We start from the raw sequence: 20,854 nt of genomic DNA, 5'->3' as shown, positions 1-20,854 counted from the left end.
AAGCATTACACAAGAGAAAGAAGAAAGGAACAGAGGAACTACAAAACTGCCAGAAAATAATGAACAAAATGCCAATAAGTCTATACTTAGCAATAATTGCTTTAAATGTAAATGGACTAAACTCTTCAATTAAAAGACAGAGTGGCTGAATGGCTAAAAATGTAAGACCCATCCATATGCTGCTTAAAGAGACTCACTTCAGATGCAAGGACACACACAGACTGAAAGTAAAGGGAAGAAAAAAGATGTTCCAAGCAACTGGAAATCAAAAGAAAGCTGGGGTAGCTATAATTACATCAGACAAAATAGACTTAAAAATTTTTTTTTAATGTTTATTGATTTTTGAGAGAGATAGATACAGAGCATAAGTGGGGGAGGGGCAGAGAGAGAGAGGGAGATACAGAATCCGAAGAAGGCTCCAGGCTCTGAGCTGTCAGTACAGAGACCAACGTGGGGCTCAAACTCACAAACCGTGAGATCATGACCTGAGCCGAAATAAAGAGTCGACACTTAACTGACTGAGCCACCCAGGCATCCCTGCAGTGATCATTTTATAATACGTACAAATATTGAATTGTTGCATTGTATACTGAAACTAATAAAATGTTACATGTCAATTAAACCTTAATTGAAAAAAAAAAAAACAAGCATTACAGAAAAGCCAGTAATTTTTTTCTTTTTTTACCATTCTATAGCCATATTGTGAAATATTATTCTTGAAAAGCCAGAATCACTCTTTCGTTTGGGCTGACAACATTATTTTATTGAAGAACACTAACCCTTCATTCTAGACACTCATAAGTATGTCCCTTCTCTGAGCTCTTACCATTCTTGCAGATGCTGATATTCAAAACTCCTGAGCCCAGGCAGTTTCCTTTAGGTATACAGAAGCCGGCATTGTCCGAGGTATTGGCTAGTACTTCTCCAGGCACCTTATACCGAAAAGCAGGCAGTCCCTGCACACTCTCAAAGTCACTGAAGGTTATATACACTGATCTGTTAGGAAGGAAGAATGAAAAGTCAGTGTGCGCTCTGGTCAGTGTAACTGGCCCCGAACCAGTAAGTTAACAACCATTCTCAGGTACAACATGGTTAAAGCTTACAGGGTAAAGCGGTAAACGAAGCTACAAAAGAAAGTTTGAAAGGAACTCAACCCACTCAGTGCAGACGGTGAATCATAACGAAATTTGTTTAAGAGGTAGCAACTGTAGTAACAGCCAAACAAGGCCAAGAAAAAAAAAATGTGTGGTAGGATATTAAGATGACATTTAGGATGGAGCCTCACATCGAAAGAAATAAAAGAGTCATCTAGACCAGCATGGACACGTGCCAGCGTGGATGAAGCAGAAGCAAGGGCAGAGGCAAAACAAAAGCAGAAAAGGTCACAAAGGGCTCGGCTGGGTAGATTTTGTAAGCACTTGAAAAGTGCCCCATTAGATAGATCTTTGATTTGAATGTATACTGATACCCATTTACCTCAAATAAAAATAGTGTCCATATTCTGGAATTCATTTCAATGTTTATTATTTCAGCCATTTATTTCAACGGAGTTCAACTTAATTTTGTCGTGAGTCCTTACTGAGCGTCAGTGATCGCACATAATACTAACCACCCTTGTATTTGCATAGCGCCTGAGTGACAGAGCACTCTCACAGACACTGTCTCAAGTGGTCCTTCATCTGAAGCCCAAAGGAATTGCTTTCTGGGTCTGGCTTTTTCATCTTTGAACCAGAGGTGGGATATGTCTCGCAGGGTTTGGGACAACATGGGAGCTGCCTCCCAGTCACATCCCACCCCTATAGCATTTCCTAAATAAAATATTTTAGGCAAACGGAAAAATAGAGAAAGTATTATAATAAATACCTTTTACAACAAATACTAGCCAGGTAAATAAAAAACATATTATGGCTATAACTGCAGCCGTCTGTATAACACTCCTGATTCCAGTCCTCCTGATTCCAGTCCTCTGCATCCCCAGAGGTAGCCACTGTCCTGAACTTGGGGTTCATCCCTCCCTTGCCGGTGTTCATCCTTTCACAAACGTGCACATTCATAAACAACATGTGGCATCGTCTGCTACTTTTATGTGTTCTATACACAGTACACCGTGTTCTTTTCCTGTAATTTGCTTTTTCATTCAACATCAGTGAGATTTATAATATTGATATAATATCTCATTATTGAGATTTATAATATTACATAGTCTGATTCTTACATTTTAAATCTTACATGATATTACATCATATGAATACACAATTTGTTTATATTCTTTTTATAGAGACTTAGATTGCTTCCAATTTTTCACTACTAAGAGTGTGATGCAATGGACTTTTCTGTGTATGCCTCCTTACACGTCTATACAAGGGTTCTTCAGGCCAGCGAGCTTATGTAGGAGAAGAGTGAAGCACCATGGAGTTTGCATGTCTTTGGCTTTACTAATAATTACCAAATGGCCCTTCAAAAGTGGTTATGCCAGATAAGAATGTGTTTCCTCTGTGCCAAATCTTTTTTTTTTTTTTATTTTTTTATTTTTTTATTTTTTAATATATGAAATTTACTGTCAAATTGGTTTCCATACAACACCCAGTGCTCATCCCAAAAGGTGCCCTCCTCAATACCCATCACCCACCCTGCCCTCCCTCCCACCCTGCCCTCCCTCCCACCCCCCATCAACCCTCAGTTTGTTCTCAGTTTTTAACAGTCTCTAATGCTTTGGCTCTCTCCCACTCTAACCTCTTTTTTTTTTTTTTTTTTTTTCCTTCCCCTCCCCCATGGGTTTCTGTTATGTTTCTCAGGATCCACATAAGAGTGAAACCATATGGTATCTGTCTTTCTCTGTATGGCTTATTTCACTTAGCATCACACTCTCCAGTTCCATCCATGTTGCTACAAAAGGCCATATTTCATTTTTTCTCATTGCCACGTAGTATTCCATTGTGTATATAAACCACAATTTCTTTATCCATTCATCAGTTGATGGACATTTAGGCTCTTTCCATAATTTGGCTATTGTTGAGAGTGCCGCTATAAACATTGGGGTACAGGTGCCCCTATGCATCAGTACTCCTGTATCCCTTGGATAAATTCCTAGCAGTGCTATTGCTGGGTCATAGGGTAGGTCTATTTTTAATTTTCTGAGGAACCTCCATACTGTTTTCCAGAGCGGCTGCACCAATTTGCATTCCCACCAACAGTGCAAGAGGGTTCCTGTTTCTCCACATCCTCTCCAGCATCTATAGTCTCCTGATTTCTTCATTTTGGCCACTCTGACTTGTGCCAAATCTTTTAACGAGCCTCCTACTACCTTTCTAGTTTGTCTTATTTCACTCACTGCATTCAAATGCATTTTCTGTTCCTTCAGTCCTCCCACAAATATGTATGGACAAGGGCAGCCAGCTAGAGGGGGGCTGTGGTATTTCTGTGGGAGAGCTGGAAGGGTGTGAACCATGGCACAGGCAGCAGGGACGGACAGGTGGGGGCCAATACAAGAGCTATTTCTGAGAAGGCATCCCAGCACCTGGTAGCAGATTCTATGCAGGAGAGGAAGGAGATTTATAGTATCGACAATATTTCTGGCAGGGCTGGCTGGGTAGGTGGTGCAATTATGTAAGCTATGAAACACCACCAGAACAGCAATTCTTGATAATATTGAATCAACAGCGTCAAATGCAGCTAGGTCACTTGGGAATTTGAGAAGTTTCATAAAAAGCCTGGCTTGGGTGAGTGGGGAGGATATGGAGACTATATGAGTCAGACATTCATTTGGGTAGTTTGAGGGTGAAGGGCGGAGAAAGGGCAATGGTGATGGGGGGAATGGGAATCAGGGTGGAGAGCAGGATGCCTTCTTCCCAAATAGGAGCCATAATCATGAAGGACCAGGTGGAGAGAGAGAGAGAGAGAGCTTACGGGGCAAGTGAGAGCAGGAATGATCTAAGGGAAGGTGATAGCTAATACCTATAAACTCTGAAATAGGGACAGCAGTTTGATTTATTTATCTTCTATACAGAGGTTACCTGTTGACTGGAAGAAGACCAGGTCAAGTTTCATGCTTGACAGAGCATATCATAACAACTCAGAGCCATCACTTAACATTGTTTACTCTCTGACATGCCCTGGGCTAAGTGCTCTACTAACTGTAACTCATTTGTCCTCATATAACAACTCCTAAGGTAGACAGCTATCCTTCTTTTACCAATGAGGAAAGTGAGGCACAGAGTGGTTGAATAACTTTCCCAAGGTCACTGAGCTGTAAGTGTTGGAGCTGGTATTCAAACCAGCCAATGCAGTCAGGCTCTGGAGCCTGTGAACCACTATACCACACTGTCTCTCAATATGCCATCAGCATTTATCACTGATTAAGCACAAATGGCCATGCCTGTTAAGGGTAGCTGCATATATTCCTCACATTTTGAGGGGTTTTGTAGCCAAATAACCTATTTATAAAGTCCTTACCTGCAAAACTCAGATGGGAAGACATAAAGAATTTCATCTTTGTTTATTAACGGGTGAAAAGAATCTCCGTCTGTTCCATTAATCATATTGCACTTGTCCGTTGTCCACCAGTCAAGTGACCTGGAATTGATACGCACAAGAAAGGGTCAAGATGACCAAATTTTTAAATTTTTTTAATGTTTATTTATTTTTGAGAGAGAGAGAGAGAGAGAGAATGAGCTGAGAAGGGGCAGAGAGAGAGGGAGACACAGAATCTGAAGTAGGCTCCAGGTTCAGAGCTGTCAGCATAGAGTTCGATGCGGGGCTTGACCCCATGAACTGTGAGATCATGATCTGAGCCAAAGTCCAGCACTTAACTGACTGAGCCACCCAGGTGCCCCAAGATGATCAAATTTGACTTGAGAGTTTTTTTCAGATGGTCAGGACTTTTTAAGCCTTAATTGGGAGCCAGCTACCCACAGTATCTTATTCATACACAGAAACAAGGGGGGTGCTGGTTAGGGACTGGATCAAGAGGGGGAATAGTAGGCACCTGATCCCCAAATCAGTTCTGATAGAGGCAACATCCAGAAACATCCTCTTCCCTTCCTTCAAAAAAGAGTATCTGATGCAGAGGCTTAAAACACCCATTTTCTTAAAACATTGATTCAATTTAGCATGAACAATAGCCTTGTTCAGAGCTAGCTCACTGACAGGCGACCTCAGGACAGGTATGTTCAGCTCTTAAGGAAGGCATTAAGATGGCAGAGTAGTAGGAGCACCTTATAGTTGCCGCCTCCCTCAAACACAGCTAGATAAATACCAAATCATTGTGAACACCCAGGAAATCCATCTGAGACTGAGAGAACAAAGTGCACAACTATAGGGAGAAAAGAGGCCACATTGTGGAAGGTAGGAGGTGTGGAGATGTGATCTGGGGGAGAAAAGAGTCACTGGTGCTGCAGAGGGGAGGGAGCTCTGATCAGAGAGAGAGAGAGAGAGAGAGAGAGAGAGAGAGAGAGAGAGGGAAAGAGAGGGAAAGAGAGAGAGAGAGAGAGGGAGAGAGACAACACAGCATGCAGGGCATTGCACAAGAAAAACACTTCCCCAAGACCATTGATGGGGACAATGAGGGGGCTGATAACTGCAAGATTTTATAAGCAGTGGAGCCCAAAGTCTGAAGTTTCAGAGGTCTGTGTCACCCCGGGGATGGAAACTGGTGGATGTAGAGGTGCTCCTGTGGGGAAGGAAGGCAGAGGCCCGGGAACAGACAGTGTGCTCTGAGGACCCCCTGGGTCACACTGGGAGAGACAGTTCCCCTTCCTGGACAAAAGAGCCGGTGGGCTCCACTGAGCTGCCCCATTCATTAGCAGAGGAGCAGAGGTGCCTGCTGAGGGCAGATAACTGAGACACTGACTTTTTGCTGCGCTTTACCATAAACTCCAACCCCCATGCCTTCAAGTGACTGCCCTTCTGGGACAAACCGGCACCAGCCACAGTACAGTGAGACCCTCTCCCAGAGGATTAGTGTGGGTCCATGCCACTCTGGGTCCCTAAAACTTGGGAGTTTTGAAACCCAGCAGGCACACCGGAGCACTGTGCTGCCATGTGGGCAGATGGCTGGGACACAGACAGGGTGAAGCAGGGATCTGAGGGAAGCCTGGGACAAATGAGGGAGAGATTGTTTGCTCTTCCGTGAGGGCTTCCTGAAGAGCAGCAGGCATGAACTCCCCTCTCCAGGGATGAGAGCTGGCTGACGCCATTTTTCACTGCACCCATCAGCACAGACAGACTTCAGACAGAGGCACAATGCCCACAGTAGAGGCTTGAGCCTCATATACTAAGCCCTGCTCCACTGCACTCTGCAGATGTTTTTGGTTTGTTTTGCTTTGTTTTGTGTTTTACTAGGACAAGTGTCACTGAGAGCGAGAGCAGCAGTAGGCTCCTCCCCCAGGAGACTAGCACAAACCCCTTGCACCCACCAGGTCTACTGACCACAGAGTGCTGCAGAGTTTCAGTCTAGGGGATATAGGATCTAGCCTCTTGACAAGCAGACCAAAATACACTAATTAAAACTTGCCACACAGTGGACAAGATCCAAACAATCCCCATTCTGCAAGGAGAAATTCTGCAGAAGACTGATCTGAGGGAAAGAGCTGCCAAAACACAACAGCAGATAACACACAACATACACCAGAAACATTTTCTGAAGCATCAGGCACTAGGCAGAATAGAATGTCTTTTTAATATAGACATTACTTGAGCCAAATCATAAGAGACTCTTAAAAACTGAGAATAAACTGAGGATTGATGGGGGTGGGAGAGAGGGGAAAGTGGGTGATGGGCATCGAGGAGGGCACCTATTGGGATGAGCACCGGGTGTTGTATGGAAGCCAATCTGACCTTAAAATTCATTAAAAAAAATAATACAGACATTACTGTCAGGAGTGGGAAACATAACAGGTTTTCCTAATACACAGAAGACAGACACCTAGACAAAATGCCAAGATGGAGGAATTCATTCCAAAAGAAAGAACAAGAAGTATAGAAAAGTATGAGAAAAGTACAGAAGATACCAGGGAGAGTTCCTTACCACAGAGACATAAGACCTAAAAACTAGTCAGGCTGAAATAAAAAATGCTATAACTGAGATGCAAAACCAACTGGATGTAATGACCACAAAGATGGAAGAAGCAGATTAAGTGATATAGAGGATAAAGTTATAGAAAATAATGAAGCTGAAAAATAGAGGGAAAGAAAAATATTGGATCACAAATGTAGACTTAGGGAATTCAGTGACTCCATAAAGCATAATAACATTTGTATCATATTAGTCTCAGAAGAAGAGAAGGGAAAGAGGGCAGAAGGTTTATTCGAGTGAATTATAGCCAAAAAGTTCCCTCATTTGGGGAAGGAAACAGACATCCAAATCCAAAAGGTACAGAGAACTCCCATCAAAATCAACAAAAGCAGGCCAACACCAGGACACATCACAGTAAAATTTGCAAAATATGGAGATGAGCAAAAAATCCTGAAAGCAGTAAGGGAAAATAAATCCCTAACCTATAAGGGAAGACAAATAAGGTTAGCAACAGATCTCTCCACAGAAACTTGACAAGCCAGAAGGGAGTGGCATGATATATTCAATGTGCTGACTGGGAAAAATATGCAGCCAAGAATCCTTTATCCAGCAAGGCTGTCATTCAGAATAGAAGGACAGATAAAGAGTTTCTCAGACAAACAAAAACTAAAGAAGTTCATGACCACTAAACCAGCCCTGCAATAAATAGTAAAGGGGACTCATTGAGTAGGAAAGAAAGGCCAAAAGCAACAAAGACTAGAAAGGAACAGAGAAAATCTCTAGCAACAGTGACTTTAGAGGTAACACAATGGTACTAAATTCTTATTTATCAATAATTACTCTGAATGTAAATGGACTAAATGTTCCAATCAAACGACATGGGCATCAGATGGATTAAAAAAACAGAAACAAAAACCAAAAAACAAAAACCAAGACCCATCTAAATGCTTCCTACGAGAGACCAAGTTTAGACATAAAGACACCTCCAGATTGAAAGTGAGGGAATAAAAAACCAGTTATCATGCTAATGGATGTCCAAAGAAAGCCAGAGTAGCCATACCTGTATCAGACCAACTAGATTTTAAACCAAAGAGTGTAACAAGAAATGAAGGACACTATATCATAATAAAGGGGCCTACCCAACAAGAAGATCTAACAATCATAAATATTTATGCCCCAACTTGGAAATATGCAGATATATACATCAATCAAAAAAAACACAAAGAAACTCATTGATAACAGTACAATAATGGTAGGGAATTTTTAATACCCCACTTACAGCAGGGACAGATCATCTAAGCAGAAAATCAACAAGGAAACAATGGCTTTGAGTGACACAACAGATGGACTTAACAGATATATTTAGAACATTTCATCCTAAAGCAGCAGAATACACATTATTTTCGAGTGCACATGCAACATTCTCCAGAATAGATTACATACTGGGTCACAAATCAGGCCTCAACTAGTACAAAAAGACTGAGATCATACCATGCATATTTTCAGACCACAAGGCTATGAAACTTGAAGTCAACCACAAGAAAAAATTTGGAGAGACCATAATACATGGAGGTTAAAGAACATTCTACTAAAGAATGACTGGGTGGCTCAGTCAGTTGAGTGTCCAGTGCTTGATTTCGGCTTGGATCATGATCTTGCAGTTTGTGGCTTCAAGCCCCTCACTGGGCTCTGCACTGACAATGTGGAGCCTGCTTGGGATTCTGTTTCCCTTTCTCTCTGCATCTCCCTCTATTTTTTTCTAAAATGAAAAAATAAACATTAAAACAAAAAAGAATGAATGGGTTAACCAGGAAATTAAAGAAGAAACTTTAAAATACATGGAAGCAAATGAAAATGAAAACATGACAGTCCAAAATCTCTGGGATGTAGTAAAAGCTGTCATAGGAGGGAAGTATATAGCAATACAGGCCTATCAAGAAACAAGAAAAGTCTCAAATATACAACCTAACTTTACACTTAAAGGAGCCAGAAAAGAAACTGCAAATAAAGCCTAAAGGCAGCAGAAGAAGGGAAATAATAAAGATTTGAGCAGAAATAAATGATAGACAAACAAACAAACAAACAAACAAAAAACACATTAGAACAGATCAACAAAACTAAGAGCTGGCTCTTGCAAAGAATTAATAAAATCAATAAACCCCTAGCCATACTTATCAAAAAGAAAACAGAAAGGACCTAAATAAATAAAATCATGAATGAAGGAGGAGACCTCACAACCAACACCATAGAAACACAATTATAAGAGAATATTATGAAAAACGATATGCCAACAAACTGGGCAATATGGAAAAAAAATGGAGAAACTCCAATAAACACATAAATGAGCAAAGATACAACAAGAAGAAATAGAAAATCTGAACAAATTGATCACCAGCAAAGAAACTGAATCAAATAAAAAAATCTCCCAACAAACAAAAGTCCAGGGCCATATGGCTTTCCAGGGGAATTCTACCAAACATTTAAAAAAGAGTGAAATCAAACTGTTTCAAAAAATATAAATGGAAGGAAAATTTCCAAACTCATTCTATGAGGCCAGCATTACCTTGATTCCAAAACCAGGACGAAGGGAGAATTCTCCACTAAAAGGGAGAATTACAGGCCAATATCCCTGATGAGCACAGATGTAAAAATTCTCAGTAAGATACTAGTAAACTGAATCCAACTGAACATTAAAAGAACTATTCATCATGATCAAGTGAGATTCATTCCTGGGCTGCAGGGTAGATTCAATATTCAAAAATCAATCAACATGATATACCACATTAATAAAAGAAGACAAGAACTATATGATCCTCTCAAAAGATGCAGCAAAAGCATTTGACAAAATATAGTATCTATTCTTGATAAAAAGCCTTTGGCAAAGTAGTGATAGAGGGAACAATACCTCAACATCATAAAGGCCATGTAGGAAAGACTCATAGCTAATACCATCCTCAATGAAGAAAAACTGAAAGCTTTTCCTCTAAGGTCAGGAACAAGACAGGGATGTCCACTCTCAGCAGTGTTATTTAACATAGTACTGGAAGTGCTAGCCTTAGAAATCAGAGAGCAAAAAGAAACAAAAGGCATCCAAATTGGCAAGAAAAAGTCAAACTCTCACTATTTGCAGATGACATGATACCCTATGTAGAAAACCTGAAAGACTCCACCAAAAAACTGCTAGAACTGATACAGAAATTCAGCAGTCACATGATACAAAATCAATGCACAGAAATCTGTTGCATTTCTATACACCAATAATGAAGCAGCACAAAAAGAGAAATCAAGAAGTTGATCCCATTTACAATTATACTAAAAACCATAAGATACCTAGGAATAAACCTAACCAAAGAGGTAAAAGATCTGTGCATGGAAAACTATAGAAAGCTTATTAAAGAAATTGAAAATGACACAAAGAAATGGAAAAACATTCCATGCTCATGGGTTGGAAGAATAAATGTCGTTAAAATGTCTACACTACCCAAAGCAATCTACACATTTAATGCAATCCCTATGAAAATACCAGCAGCATTTTCCACAGAACTAGATCAAACAATTCTAAAATTTGTATGGAACCATAAAAGACCCCAAATAGCCAAAGCAATCTTGAAAAAGAAAAGCAAAGCTGGAGACATCACAATTCTGACTTCGAGCTTTATTACAAAGCTATAATCATCAAGAGAGTATGGTACTGGCACAAAAACAGACACATAGATAAGTGGAACAGAACAGAAAAACCCAGAAATAGACGCACAACTATATGATCAACTAATCTTTGACAAAGCAGAAAAGAATATTCAATGGAAAAAAGACATTCTCTTCAACAAATGGTGTTGGGAAAACTGGTTAGCAACATGCAGAAGAATGAACCTGGACAACTTTCTACATCATACACAAAAATAAATTCAAAACGGATGAAAGACCTAAGTGTGAGACAGGAAACAATCAAAATACTGGGGAAGAACATGGGTAGCAACCTATCTGAAACTGACCATAGCAACTTCTTGCTAGCCATGTCTCTGGAGGCAAGGGAAACAAAAGCAAAAATGAACTATTGGGACTTCATTATGCCAAAAAGCTTCTGCCCAGTGAAGGAAACAGTCAACAAAACTAAAAGGCAGTCCACTGAATGGGAGAAGATCTTTGCAAATGACCTATCTGATAAAGGGTTAGTATCCAAAATCTATAAAGAACTTATCAAGCTCAACATCCATAAAGCAAATAATCCAGTTAAGAAATGGGCAGAAGATATGAACAGACATTTTTCCAAAGAAGAGATCCAGACAGCTAACAGACACATGAAAAGATGCTCACCATCACTCATCATCAGGGAAATATAAATCAAAACCATGATGAGATACCACCTCACATCTGTCAGAATGACTAAAATGGACAACACAGGAAACAACACATGTTGGTGACAATGTGGGGAAAGGGAACCGTCTTACACTGTTTGTGGGAATGCAAACTGGTGCAGCCACTCTGGAAAACAATATGGAAGTTCCTCAAAAAGTTAAAAATGGAACTACCCTATGACCCAGCAATTGCACTACTATATATTTACCTAAAGGATACAAAAATACTGATTTGAAAGGAGACATACATCCCAATGTTTATAACAGCATTACCAACAATGGCCAAGTAATGGAAAGAGCTCCAATGTCCATTGACTGATGAATGGATAAAGATGTGATGTGATGTGTGTGTGTGTGTGTGTGTGTGTGTGTGTGTGTGTGTATGTGTGTGTGTGTATACACATATATATGATGGCATATTACTCAGCCATCAGAAAGAATGAAATCTTGCCATGTGCAACAACATGGATGGAGGTAGAGTGTATTATGCTAAGCAAATAAGTCAGTCCCAGAAAGACAAATATCATGATTTCACTCATATGTGGAATTTAAGAGAACAAAACAGATGAACATAAGAGAAGGGAAAAAAATAAGAGAGAGGGAGGCAACCCATAGGAGACTCTTAACTATAGAGAACATGGGGCGCATTGGTGGCTCAGTTGGTTAAGCATCTGACTTTGGCTCAGGTCATGATCTCACAGTTTGTGAGTTTGAGCCCTGTGTTGGGCTCTGTGCTGACAGCTCAGAGCCTGGAGCCTGCTTCAGATTCTGTGTCTCCCTCTCTCTCTGTCCCTCCCCTGCTTGCTCTCTCTCTCTCTCTCTCTCACACAAAAATAATAAATAAATGTTTAAGAAAAAACTATAGAGAACAAACAGACGGTTGATGGAGGGAGGTGGAGGGGGGATGGGCTAGATGGGCGATGGATATTAAAGAGGGCACTTGTCATGACAAGCACTGGGCATTATATGGAAGTGATGAATCACTAAACTCCACTCCTGGAACCAATATTATACTATATGTTAACTAGAATTCAAATAAAAACTTAAAATAATAAAAAATAGATGATGGGGATTAAGGAGTGCACAATATAGGTTGTTATAGGGAAGTGATGAATCACTACATTTTACACCTGAAACTAATCTCACATTGTATGTCAACTAAGTAGAATTTCAATAAAAATGCACAAGAAAGAAAAAAGAAAAAAATTAATAAAATACATTGGTACATTTAATTAATTACTATAAAGTGATAAACATTCTGCTTATATTTGGCTTCCAGAGAACATGAAACAAGTTGAAGGCAAGAACAGCATGGAAGATGGGTATAATGTATTACAAAATGGGTAACATTACCGTCCTATTTGGGAGGAGAAGAGACAATAGACAACTTTCAATTTTGTCAGCAAAAACTGTTAAGTATGAACCATAAAATCTGAGGGTAGAATAGGCATAAACCAGAAAAAAAGTCCAATATATTAAATAACATATCATTATATTATAATTGTATCAATAATTATATTAAGTATTTAAAAGGATTACACTCTGCTATTGAAAGATTGGGAAGAAAACAACAGATTGAGTTTAAAACAAAATCCAGCTATATCCTGTTTACACCTAAATTTCCCTGTGGCCAGAAGCCTGATCATCCAGGGGCAACACTGTTCCCAGTTTCTCACATATTCTTTCAGGGATCTTATCTATTTTGGTGTATGTGTTTGTCTGTGTGTGTACACATGCACAAATATACATTTATGTACATGGATATGTGTACTTTTTAAAATTTAAACAAGCTTTTTATTTAAAAACAGTTTGAGAGGTGCCTGGGTATCTCAGTCCGTTGAGCATCCGACTTTGGCTCAGGTCATGACCTCAAGGTTCACGAATTTGAGCCCCAGGTCAGGCTCTGTGCTGACAGCTCGGAGTCTGGAGCCTGGTTCAGATTCTTTGTCTCCCTCTCTCTCTGCCTCCACCCCCACCCTGATCATGCTCGCTCTCTCTCCCTCTCTCTCTCAAAAATAAACATTAAAAATATATAAAAATAAAAATAGTTTGAGATTTACAGAAAAATTGTGAAGGTAGTACAGAGGGTTTCCCTATATTCCACACCGTTTTTTTCTGGGAAGCTTGGATATAAATTTAATGTTCAACAACAGAATTCCTCTTGCCTCAGTCCCTAAAGAATTACCCTCTTCTTCTCTCTGAGGTTTCTAATTCCTCTTATAGAAATCATCTTGTCTTATACGTGGCTTTACTACAAACTGCCTCGGCTCCTTTTTAGAAATAGCTTGTTTCTTAGTAATGTTAAAAAAAAACATTTCTGAAATACCATAATGGTGAACTCGAATGTATTTTATCTTTAAAGAAAAACACATAAACAGTACACAATCATAAATTAAATTAAAAAGAGAAACTCTTCCCTGTGCCCCCAAAGTGGTTTTAAAGTATCTGTGTTGCAGCTACACATCAATTCAATGACCACGAGGAAAGTGAAACTTGTTGCCCCTTGTAATTCATGCCCGGCTGAGATCAATCTACAGAGCACTAATATTTCATCTGTAAAGTGTGTTGCCCCAATCCTGATTTCTAAAATACTAATTATAAAGATATTTTACATATTTATAGAGCGTGACACCCAAAAAATGACAGTGTTAAAATTCTTTTGAAATAACGCGTAAGCAGACGTGCAATTTAAGCAAAAATTTTTTAAATTTAAAATTTTCAAACTTTAAATATATTCAAAAAGTATATTCAAATTTTAAAAATAATTAAAAGTAAAAATCATTACACTTACGTTTTTCCATTCCATTCCACAATCTTTGTAAAGTCAAGGTAATTATCTTCTCCCGTTAGAAAAACATAGTCTCCATCATTAGTCCCATTTTTCTGAAAATAAGTGAACACGATCATTTTAAGAAATTGTGGTGGTTAATTTTACGTGTCAACTTGTCTAGGCTACGGTACCCAGTTGTTTGGTCAAACGCTAATTTAGATGGTGCTATATTTTGTACATGATGAAGATTTACAATCAATTGGCTAAGTAAAAGATTACCAACGATAATGTGGGTGGACTCATGCAATCTGTTGAAGGTTTTAAAAACAAAATCTGAGGTTTGCTGGACAGAAAGGAATTCTCAGTTCTGCAGTGTAGAATTCCTGCCTGAGTTTCTAGCCTGCCAGCCTGTCCTAGGGGTTTCAGACTGGCCACCTGCTGCCCCACAACTGCACAAACCAATTCCTTAATACATATAAATCTCTTGGATAGGTAGATACTACAGATGTAGCTAGAGCTCTCCCATTGATTCTGTTTTTCTGGAGAACCCTAGTTGATACAGTAACTGAGAAACTTAATCTTCACAAAACTAACCTAGTTGAGGCTAACCGCTACATAACACTGAAGCAGAACTAAGATATAGAGTGACTGTTCGACTAAATGCCATATTAACCATGCTACTACTTTATGGTTTCAAAAAGTTTGAGCCCGATTAAATAATGAACAAAGGATTTGAAGAGACACTTCTTCAAAGAAAATATTCAAATGGCCAGCAAGTACACGAAAGGATGCTCAACATCATCCGCCACTAGAGAAATGCAAAGCAAAGCCATAGTACTATTTCACACCCACCAGGATGATGCTAAAAATTTTTTAAAACATAAACAAATAAAGGAAAAGGACAAGCGTTGGTGAGGATGTGGAGAAATCGAGGCCCTTGGGCACTGGTGGTGGGAATGGAAAATGATGCAGCTGCTGTGGACAGTAGTTTGGTGGTTCTTCAAAAAGTTAAACACAAACCCAAAATTCTATGACCCCAAATTCCACTCCTCCCTATATATTCAAGAGAATTCCATTCCAAATATACATCTCAATGTCCATACAAAAACTTGTACACATAGGTTCAGAGCAGCATTATTCATAAGAGCCCATGGTAGAAACAACCCAAATATCCATCAACTGATGAATAAAGTGTGGTATATCCATATAATAGAATATTACTCAGCCATAAAAAGGAATAAAGTGCTGATACATGCTACAACGTAGATGAATCTTGTAAACATAATGCTAAATAGAAGAAGTCAGATACAAAGGTCATATATGGTATGATTCCATTTACAGAAATGTTCAATTGCCAGAAATGGTTCCAACCTCTTGGCCACCACTTGTATAATAGTAGGCATGTGTGTTCAGTTTTTTCATTTTATTTTTTGCCTAACCAAGCCAAACTCCATTCCCAAATGCCCTTCCTCTCGGGCTCTGAGGAAGTTCTCACACAGAGAGTTCTGGCTCTTCTCCTTCAGCCTGGGCCAGCCTGGCCTCCTGCTCAGCACCAGCAGTCTCAGCACCCCACGGGGCAGGTGAGAGGTTGGGCAGGTGTGGGGGGTTACTTATGTTTTGTTTCAAACAAAACAATAATCTTACTTTTCTCTACAAAAGCAAAAACAAAAAAGACACAAACCTTTTAACTATTAAAAAAAATTCTATAGATTCACAGGCAAATCCATAGAGACAGAAAGTATAGATTAGTGGTTGCCAAAGGCTGGTGGAAGGGGAGAAATGGAAGTGACTGCTAACAAATGTGTGGTTTTTTGGGGAGGATGATGAAAATGTTCTAAAATTTGACAGTGGTGGTGGTGGTTGTACAACCTTGTGAATATACTAAAAACCACAAAATTGTACACTTGAAACTGGTGAATTATATGTAAGTGAATTATATGTCAATAATGAAAAATAAGAAAGCATAAGTCCAGGGCCAGGACCCTACTGTAGGTTAGCTGCAACAAAAGAAAGTTGTATTAATATAGTCCCATTATTTCTTTCTTTAAAAAAAAAAAAGTTTTTTTTAACGTTGGTTTATTATTGAGAGACAGAGCATGAGAATGGGAGGGGCAGAGAGAGGAGGAGACACAGAATCCGAAGCAGGCTCCAGGCTCTGAGCTGTCAGCACAGAGCCCGACGCGGGGCTCGAACTCACAAACCGCGAGATCGTGACCTGAGCCGAAGTCGGATGCTCAACCAACCGAGCCACCCAGGCGTCCCTGTCTCTTTCTTCTTTTAAGTTTGTTTATTTATTTTGAGAGAGAAAGAGAGAGAGAGTGTGCACATGTGCACGCATGAGCAGGGGAGGGGCAGCGAGAGGGAGAGAGAGGATCCCAAGCAGGCTCTGCACTCATAGCATGGCTTAATCCTACGAACCATGAGATTGTGACCTGAGCCGAAGCCAAGAGTCAGAAGATTAACCAACTGAGCCACCCAGGCGCCCCAATATATACTTGGGGCTTTCAAGAAAGCTTTCTTCACTTATATATTCTCTCTAAGTTATACTTCTTAAGGGCACATACAGATAATCTATACAACTTTACAAATTCTTTATGTGAGGTTGGAGCTTTGATATCTGGGAAATAGCATGGGTGCTAGTTCCTCTATAATAATAAAGTAACAAGAGCTAACAATTATCGAATATTTATAATATTCCTGGCACTGGTCTAAAGTTATAGTATGAATTATCTCATGAAATCCTCAGAACCACCACATAAAGCAGTGTGGTAGACAGAAATACGTCCACATTCTAATCCCCAGAACCTGTGAATATGTTGCCTAACATGGCAAAAGGACTTCGCAGATGTGATTAAGTTAAGGATCTTGAGATGGCAAGAGTGTCCTGGATTACCTGGGTGGACCCAGGTACTCCAAGTTTTCTTTCAAAGAGGCAAGGGGCCAGGTCAGAGCAGTAGGTGTGATGACAAGCAGAGGTCAGACAAAGAGACTGTGAAGATGTTTCCCTTTTGGTTTGGCAATGGTGAAAGGGGTGCCCGCCAAAAAAAGGCAGGCTGCCTCTAGAAGCTGTGAAATTCAAGGAAGTGGATTTTCCCTTAGAGCCTCCAGAAGGAACACAGCCCCGACAACACCCTGATTTTATGGCTATTGAGATCTAGAACTGGAAGATGATAATTATATTTGTGCTGTTTTAAGCCCCTACATTTATGGCCATGGGTAAAAGCAGCAACGGGAAACTAATACAGACATGCACCATTTTACCCTCATTCTATAGATGAGAAATCTGAAGCAAGGAGAAGTTAAATAACTTGTCCGGATCACTCAGCCAGCAAATGGTGGAGCTAGGTAGGACTGAAGCCCAGCTATGTAACCCTACACTCCACGGGCCGATCTGCTTACCAGGCTGTGGGCCTCATTCATTTATTAGCAACCACTTAGTGAATGCCTACCATGTATCTAGCACTGTATATCAGTGAACAAAATGGACACAAATTGCTGCCTTTGTGGTGCATCCACTCTAATACCATTATTATAATTGTTTTCATTTTTTAATGTTTATTATTAAATGCATATGATGTGACAGGCACTTTGTAGACAAACTAAGAATAATAAAATAACTAAAGACTGTTTTACTTTCATTGCTCTAGGCTATCTTTGGAGGTTTTTCACAGATATATTTTTGGGTATTAACACAGATGCATTTTGGGATAACAAGTTGATGCAATGTACTTGTGTTCTATTTTCTTTTTAAAATAGGTTTTTCAGGGTGCCAGGGTAGCTCAGTCGGTTAAACATCTGACTTCAGCTCAGGTCACGATCCTGTGGTCCGTGAGTTTGAGCCCCACGTCAGGCTCTGTGCTAACAGCTCAGAGCCTGGAGCCTGCTTCAGGTTCTGTGTCTCCCTCTCTGCCCCTCCTCCACTTGTGCTCCGTCTATCTCTCAAAATAATAAACATTAAAAAAAATAATAAAATAGATTTCTCTTCTGATTACAGAAGTAATACATTCTTCTGAGTATAAAAGTAATAAATTCTCATTAGAAAATACAGAAAAGATGTATAAAAAGGTGTCAATTATTCATCATTTTCCTAACCAATGGAAAATACTATTTGTATTTTGGTATGTTTCTTTTCAGTATCTTTTCCACACAAGATTTGTTTATAGAACTAAGATATATATGTGTAATATACATACACACAATTTTTATACATAAACACAATTATGTATGTATATATGTTTACATATATATATACATGGACACATATATGTGTACATATATGTGTGAATATATATAATCCTGTATACATATATATGTGTATGTGTATGTACACACACACACACACACACACACACACACACAAATTGTGCATTTTCCTTAGCATATTTTATATGTTACCAAAAGTTCTTCATAGGTATACTTTAATGACTCCTCAACATTATGTAGAAATAATGAACTATTCTCTTATTGTTGGATATTTAATTTTGATTTTTTGCTACTGCAAATAATGTTGTGTGAATGTTTATGTATCTTTATGCCTAAAAACCTTGTCAATATTTTTGTTTTCTACACTGACTCATAAAAGTAAAATTACTAGAGAAAAGAACATGAACATGTTTAAGCCTTTTGATACATATTATCAAGTTGCTCAAGGTCATCCAGCTGGAGAGTGGTGGAAATAGTGTGGTAAATCAGTTCACATTCCCCAAGTTACTTTTGCTAAGCTTTGTTAATTAGATGAACGACCCCCCCCCCCAAAAAAGTATAAGACTTGTCTTTTTTTGCACTGAGTTTGAACGCTTTTTTTCAAATAATTCAGCTCTCTGCCTTAAAAAACATTCATACCCTTTGTGAATTCTCTTCTCATGTTTTTTGCCTTCTTTGGTTCTTCTTTCTGTCACTTAACATTATTTTGCCAACTATATCAATATATCAATATGGACCACATCCATAATGGTCATGTGGTGCTCCCCACATGAAGTTTTACATGACTTTAAGATACGACAAAGGGCTGCCTGGGTGGCTCAGTCGGTTAAGCGTCCAACCTCGGCTCAGGTCATTATCTCACAATTTGTGAGTTCACACCCTGCATCGGGCTCTGTGCTGACAGTTCAGAGCCTGGAGCCTGCTTCAGATTCTGTGTCTCCCTCTCTTTCTGCCTCTCCCCCACTCGCACTCTGTCTCTCCCTCTGTCTCAAAAATAAATAAACATTAAAAGAAAAATTTTAAAAAAGATATGAGAAAGAACTTCTCTTTAGGAGCAGCAATGTGAACATTACAACAACTTAGAGAAAAATTCAAATACTCCACATAAAAAATGCTGAACCACCAAGGCCCTTCGGTAGCTCAGTTGGTTAAGCAACCAACTCTTGATTTCTGCTCAGGTCATGATCTCACGGTTCGTGAGTTCCAACCCCATGTCACTGATAGTGCACTGAGAGTGCAGAGCCTGCTTGGGATTCTCTCTCTCCCTCTCTCTCTGCCCCTCTCCTGCTTTCTCTTTCTCTCTCTCTCTCAAAATAAATAAATAAACTTAAAAAAAAGCCAAACCACCAATTTAAAAAATGAAGGGATGTTATCTCCTGAACTCCTCCCCTTAACTCAGATCTAGCCTAAGCAAAGCAGTTAAGCATTTAAATGTTTCACAGTAATTCAGAAAGGGTTCTTTCCAATTGTTTTCTGCCCAAGAGTCAGACACTGCATGTGAATGCTTCCCTGTCTCTTGCTGGAACCTTTGTTATTGGAGGACAGTCGGGAATAAATAGGTTTTGTGTTATCAGGGTAGGGATGTGGGCTGGATACAAGGAACATATTATGGCAGGAGATGGAGAGGTGCTCTGAGACGGACTACCACAGTCACACCACTAGTGTGATGTCAGCAAAACCCCACGCCCCCTCCACCGAAGGACCAGCTGGACTGGCTGACCTCTCAAAGACACTTTCTAACAGCTATATATTTTATACACGCAAGACCCACACTTAGTGGGAGGTGCTTGAACTCTCTTACGTGGAGGAGAACAGAAGTGCCCTAATATCAGTAGGTAAAAATATGCTGATTGGCCCTGCAATATGAAGTAAGAGCATGTGATATTTAACCATATCCCTTTTTCTCAAAAGCTCTGCGCCAATGTTTTATATTCACTCATCCTGTTCATTCTCACACGCTGTCCCTCCCCATTAATTGTTTGGCTGTTTCCTACTAGAAGGAAGAGCGTTCAACGCGTTAACCAAGGTTTCTCTCTTCATTGCATGTAGCGGAGCAGATGGTGCAGGCACGCAAGCCTGGGGCATCCGAGGGGGATGCTGGCACGACACCAGCAGAACTAAGGAAAGGTTTTCGGAAGGAGGGTACTGCCTCAGCCTATCCTGGTCTTTGAATGAATGACAGCTCAAGTGTGAACTTTTGTGCCGTTGGCTAAAGAATCAGTATTTGACCAGAGCAGATGGGAAAAACGGAACAGAAACACTGCCTTTTTACCAACCACATGCAGACAGTCTGTTTGGCTCCCAAAGGGAAAAGATACAGCAGTCATGTTAATTCAGGGTCATCTTGGGAGCCAGTCATGAAGGGAAAAAGGAGTAACAGTTCCTGACATGTGTACTGTGATTTAGAGTTTATGAAGCATTTTTATGGACTTCTCACTTAGCCTTTCAAAACAATTTTTGAATTGTGGATACTTTTAGCCTCAAGTTACACATGATGAAACTGAGGTTTAGAAA

The 20,854-nt window shown here is 39.7% G+C and overlaps 1 protein-coding gene across 1 annotated transcript in view; it reads right to left on the bottom strand.

Moving 5' to 3' along the window:
- The window catches only part of SCARB2 (scavenger receptor class B member 2), a 76,406-nt gene that overhangs the window by 15,884 nt on the left and 39,668 nt on the right, over window positions 1–20,854 (bottom strand). Inside the window, exons 5-7 of the mRNA XM_007074830.2 lie at window positions 14,159–14,250; window positions 4,453–4,572; window positions 827–996 (exon numbers count right to left, since the gene is read on the bottom strand). Coding sequence (XP_007074892.2) covers window positions 827–996; window positions 4,453–4,572; window positions 14,159–14,250 — 382 coding nt within the window. The remainder of the gene's footprint in view (window positions 1–826; window positions 997–4,452; window positions 4,573–14,158; window positions 14,251–20,854) is intronic.

The sequence above is a fragment of the Panthera tigris genome, chromosome B1 (genome assembly GCF_018350195.1).
Source record: "Panthera tigris isolate Pti1 chromosome B1, P.tigris_Pti1_mat1.1, whole genome shotgun sequence".
Lineage (NCBI taxonomy): Eukaryota > Metazoa > Chordata > Mammalia > Carnivora > Felidae > Panthera > Panthera tigris.
This window is presented reverse-complemented; position numbering and strand designations above follow the sequence as displayed.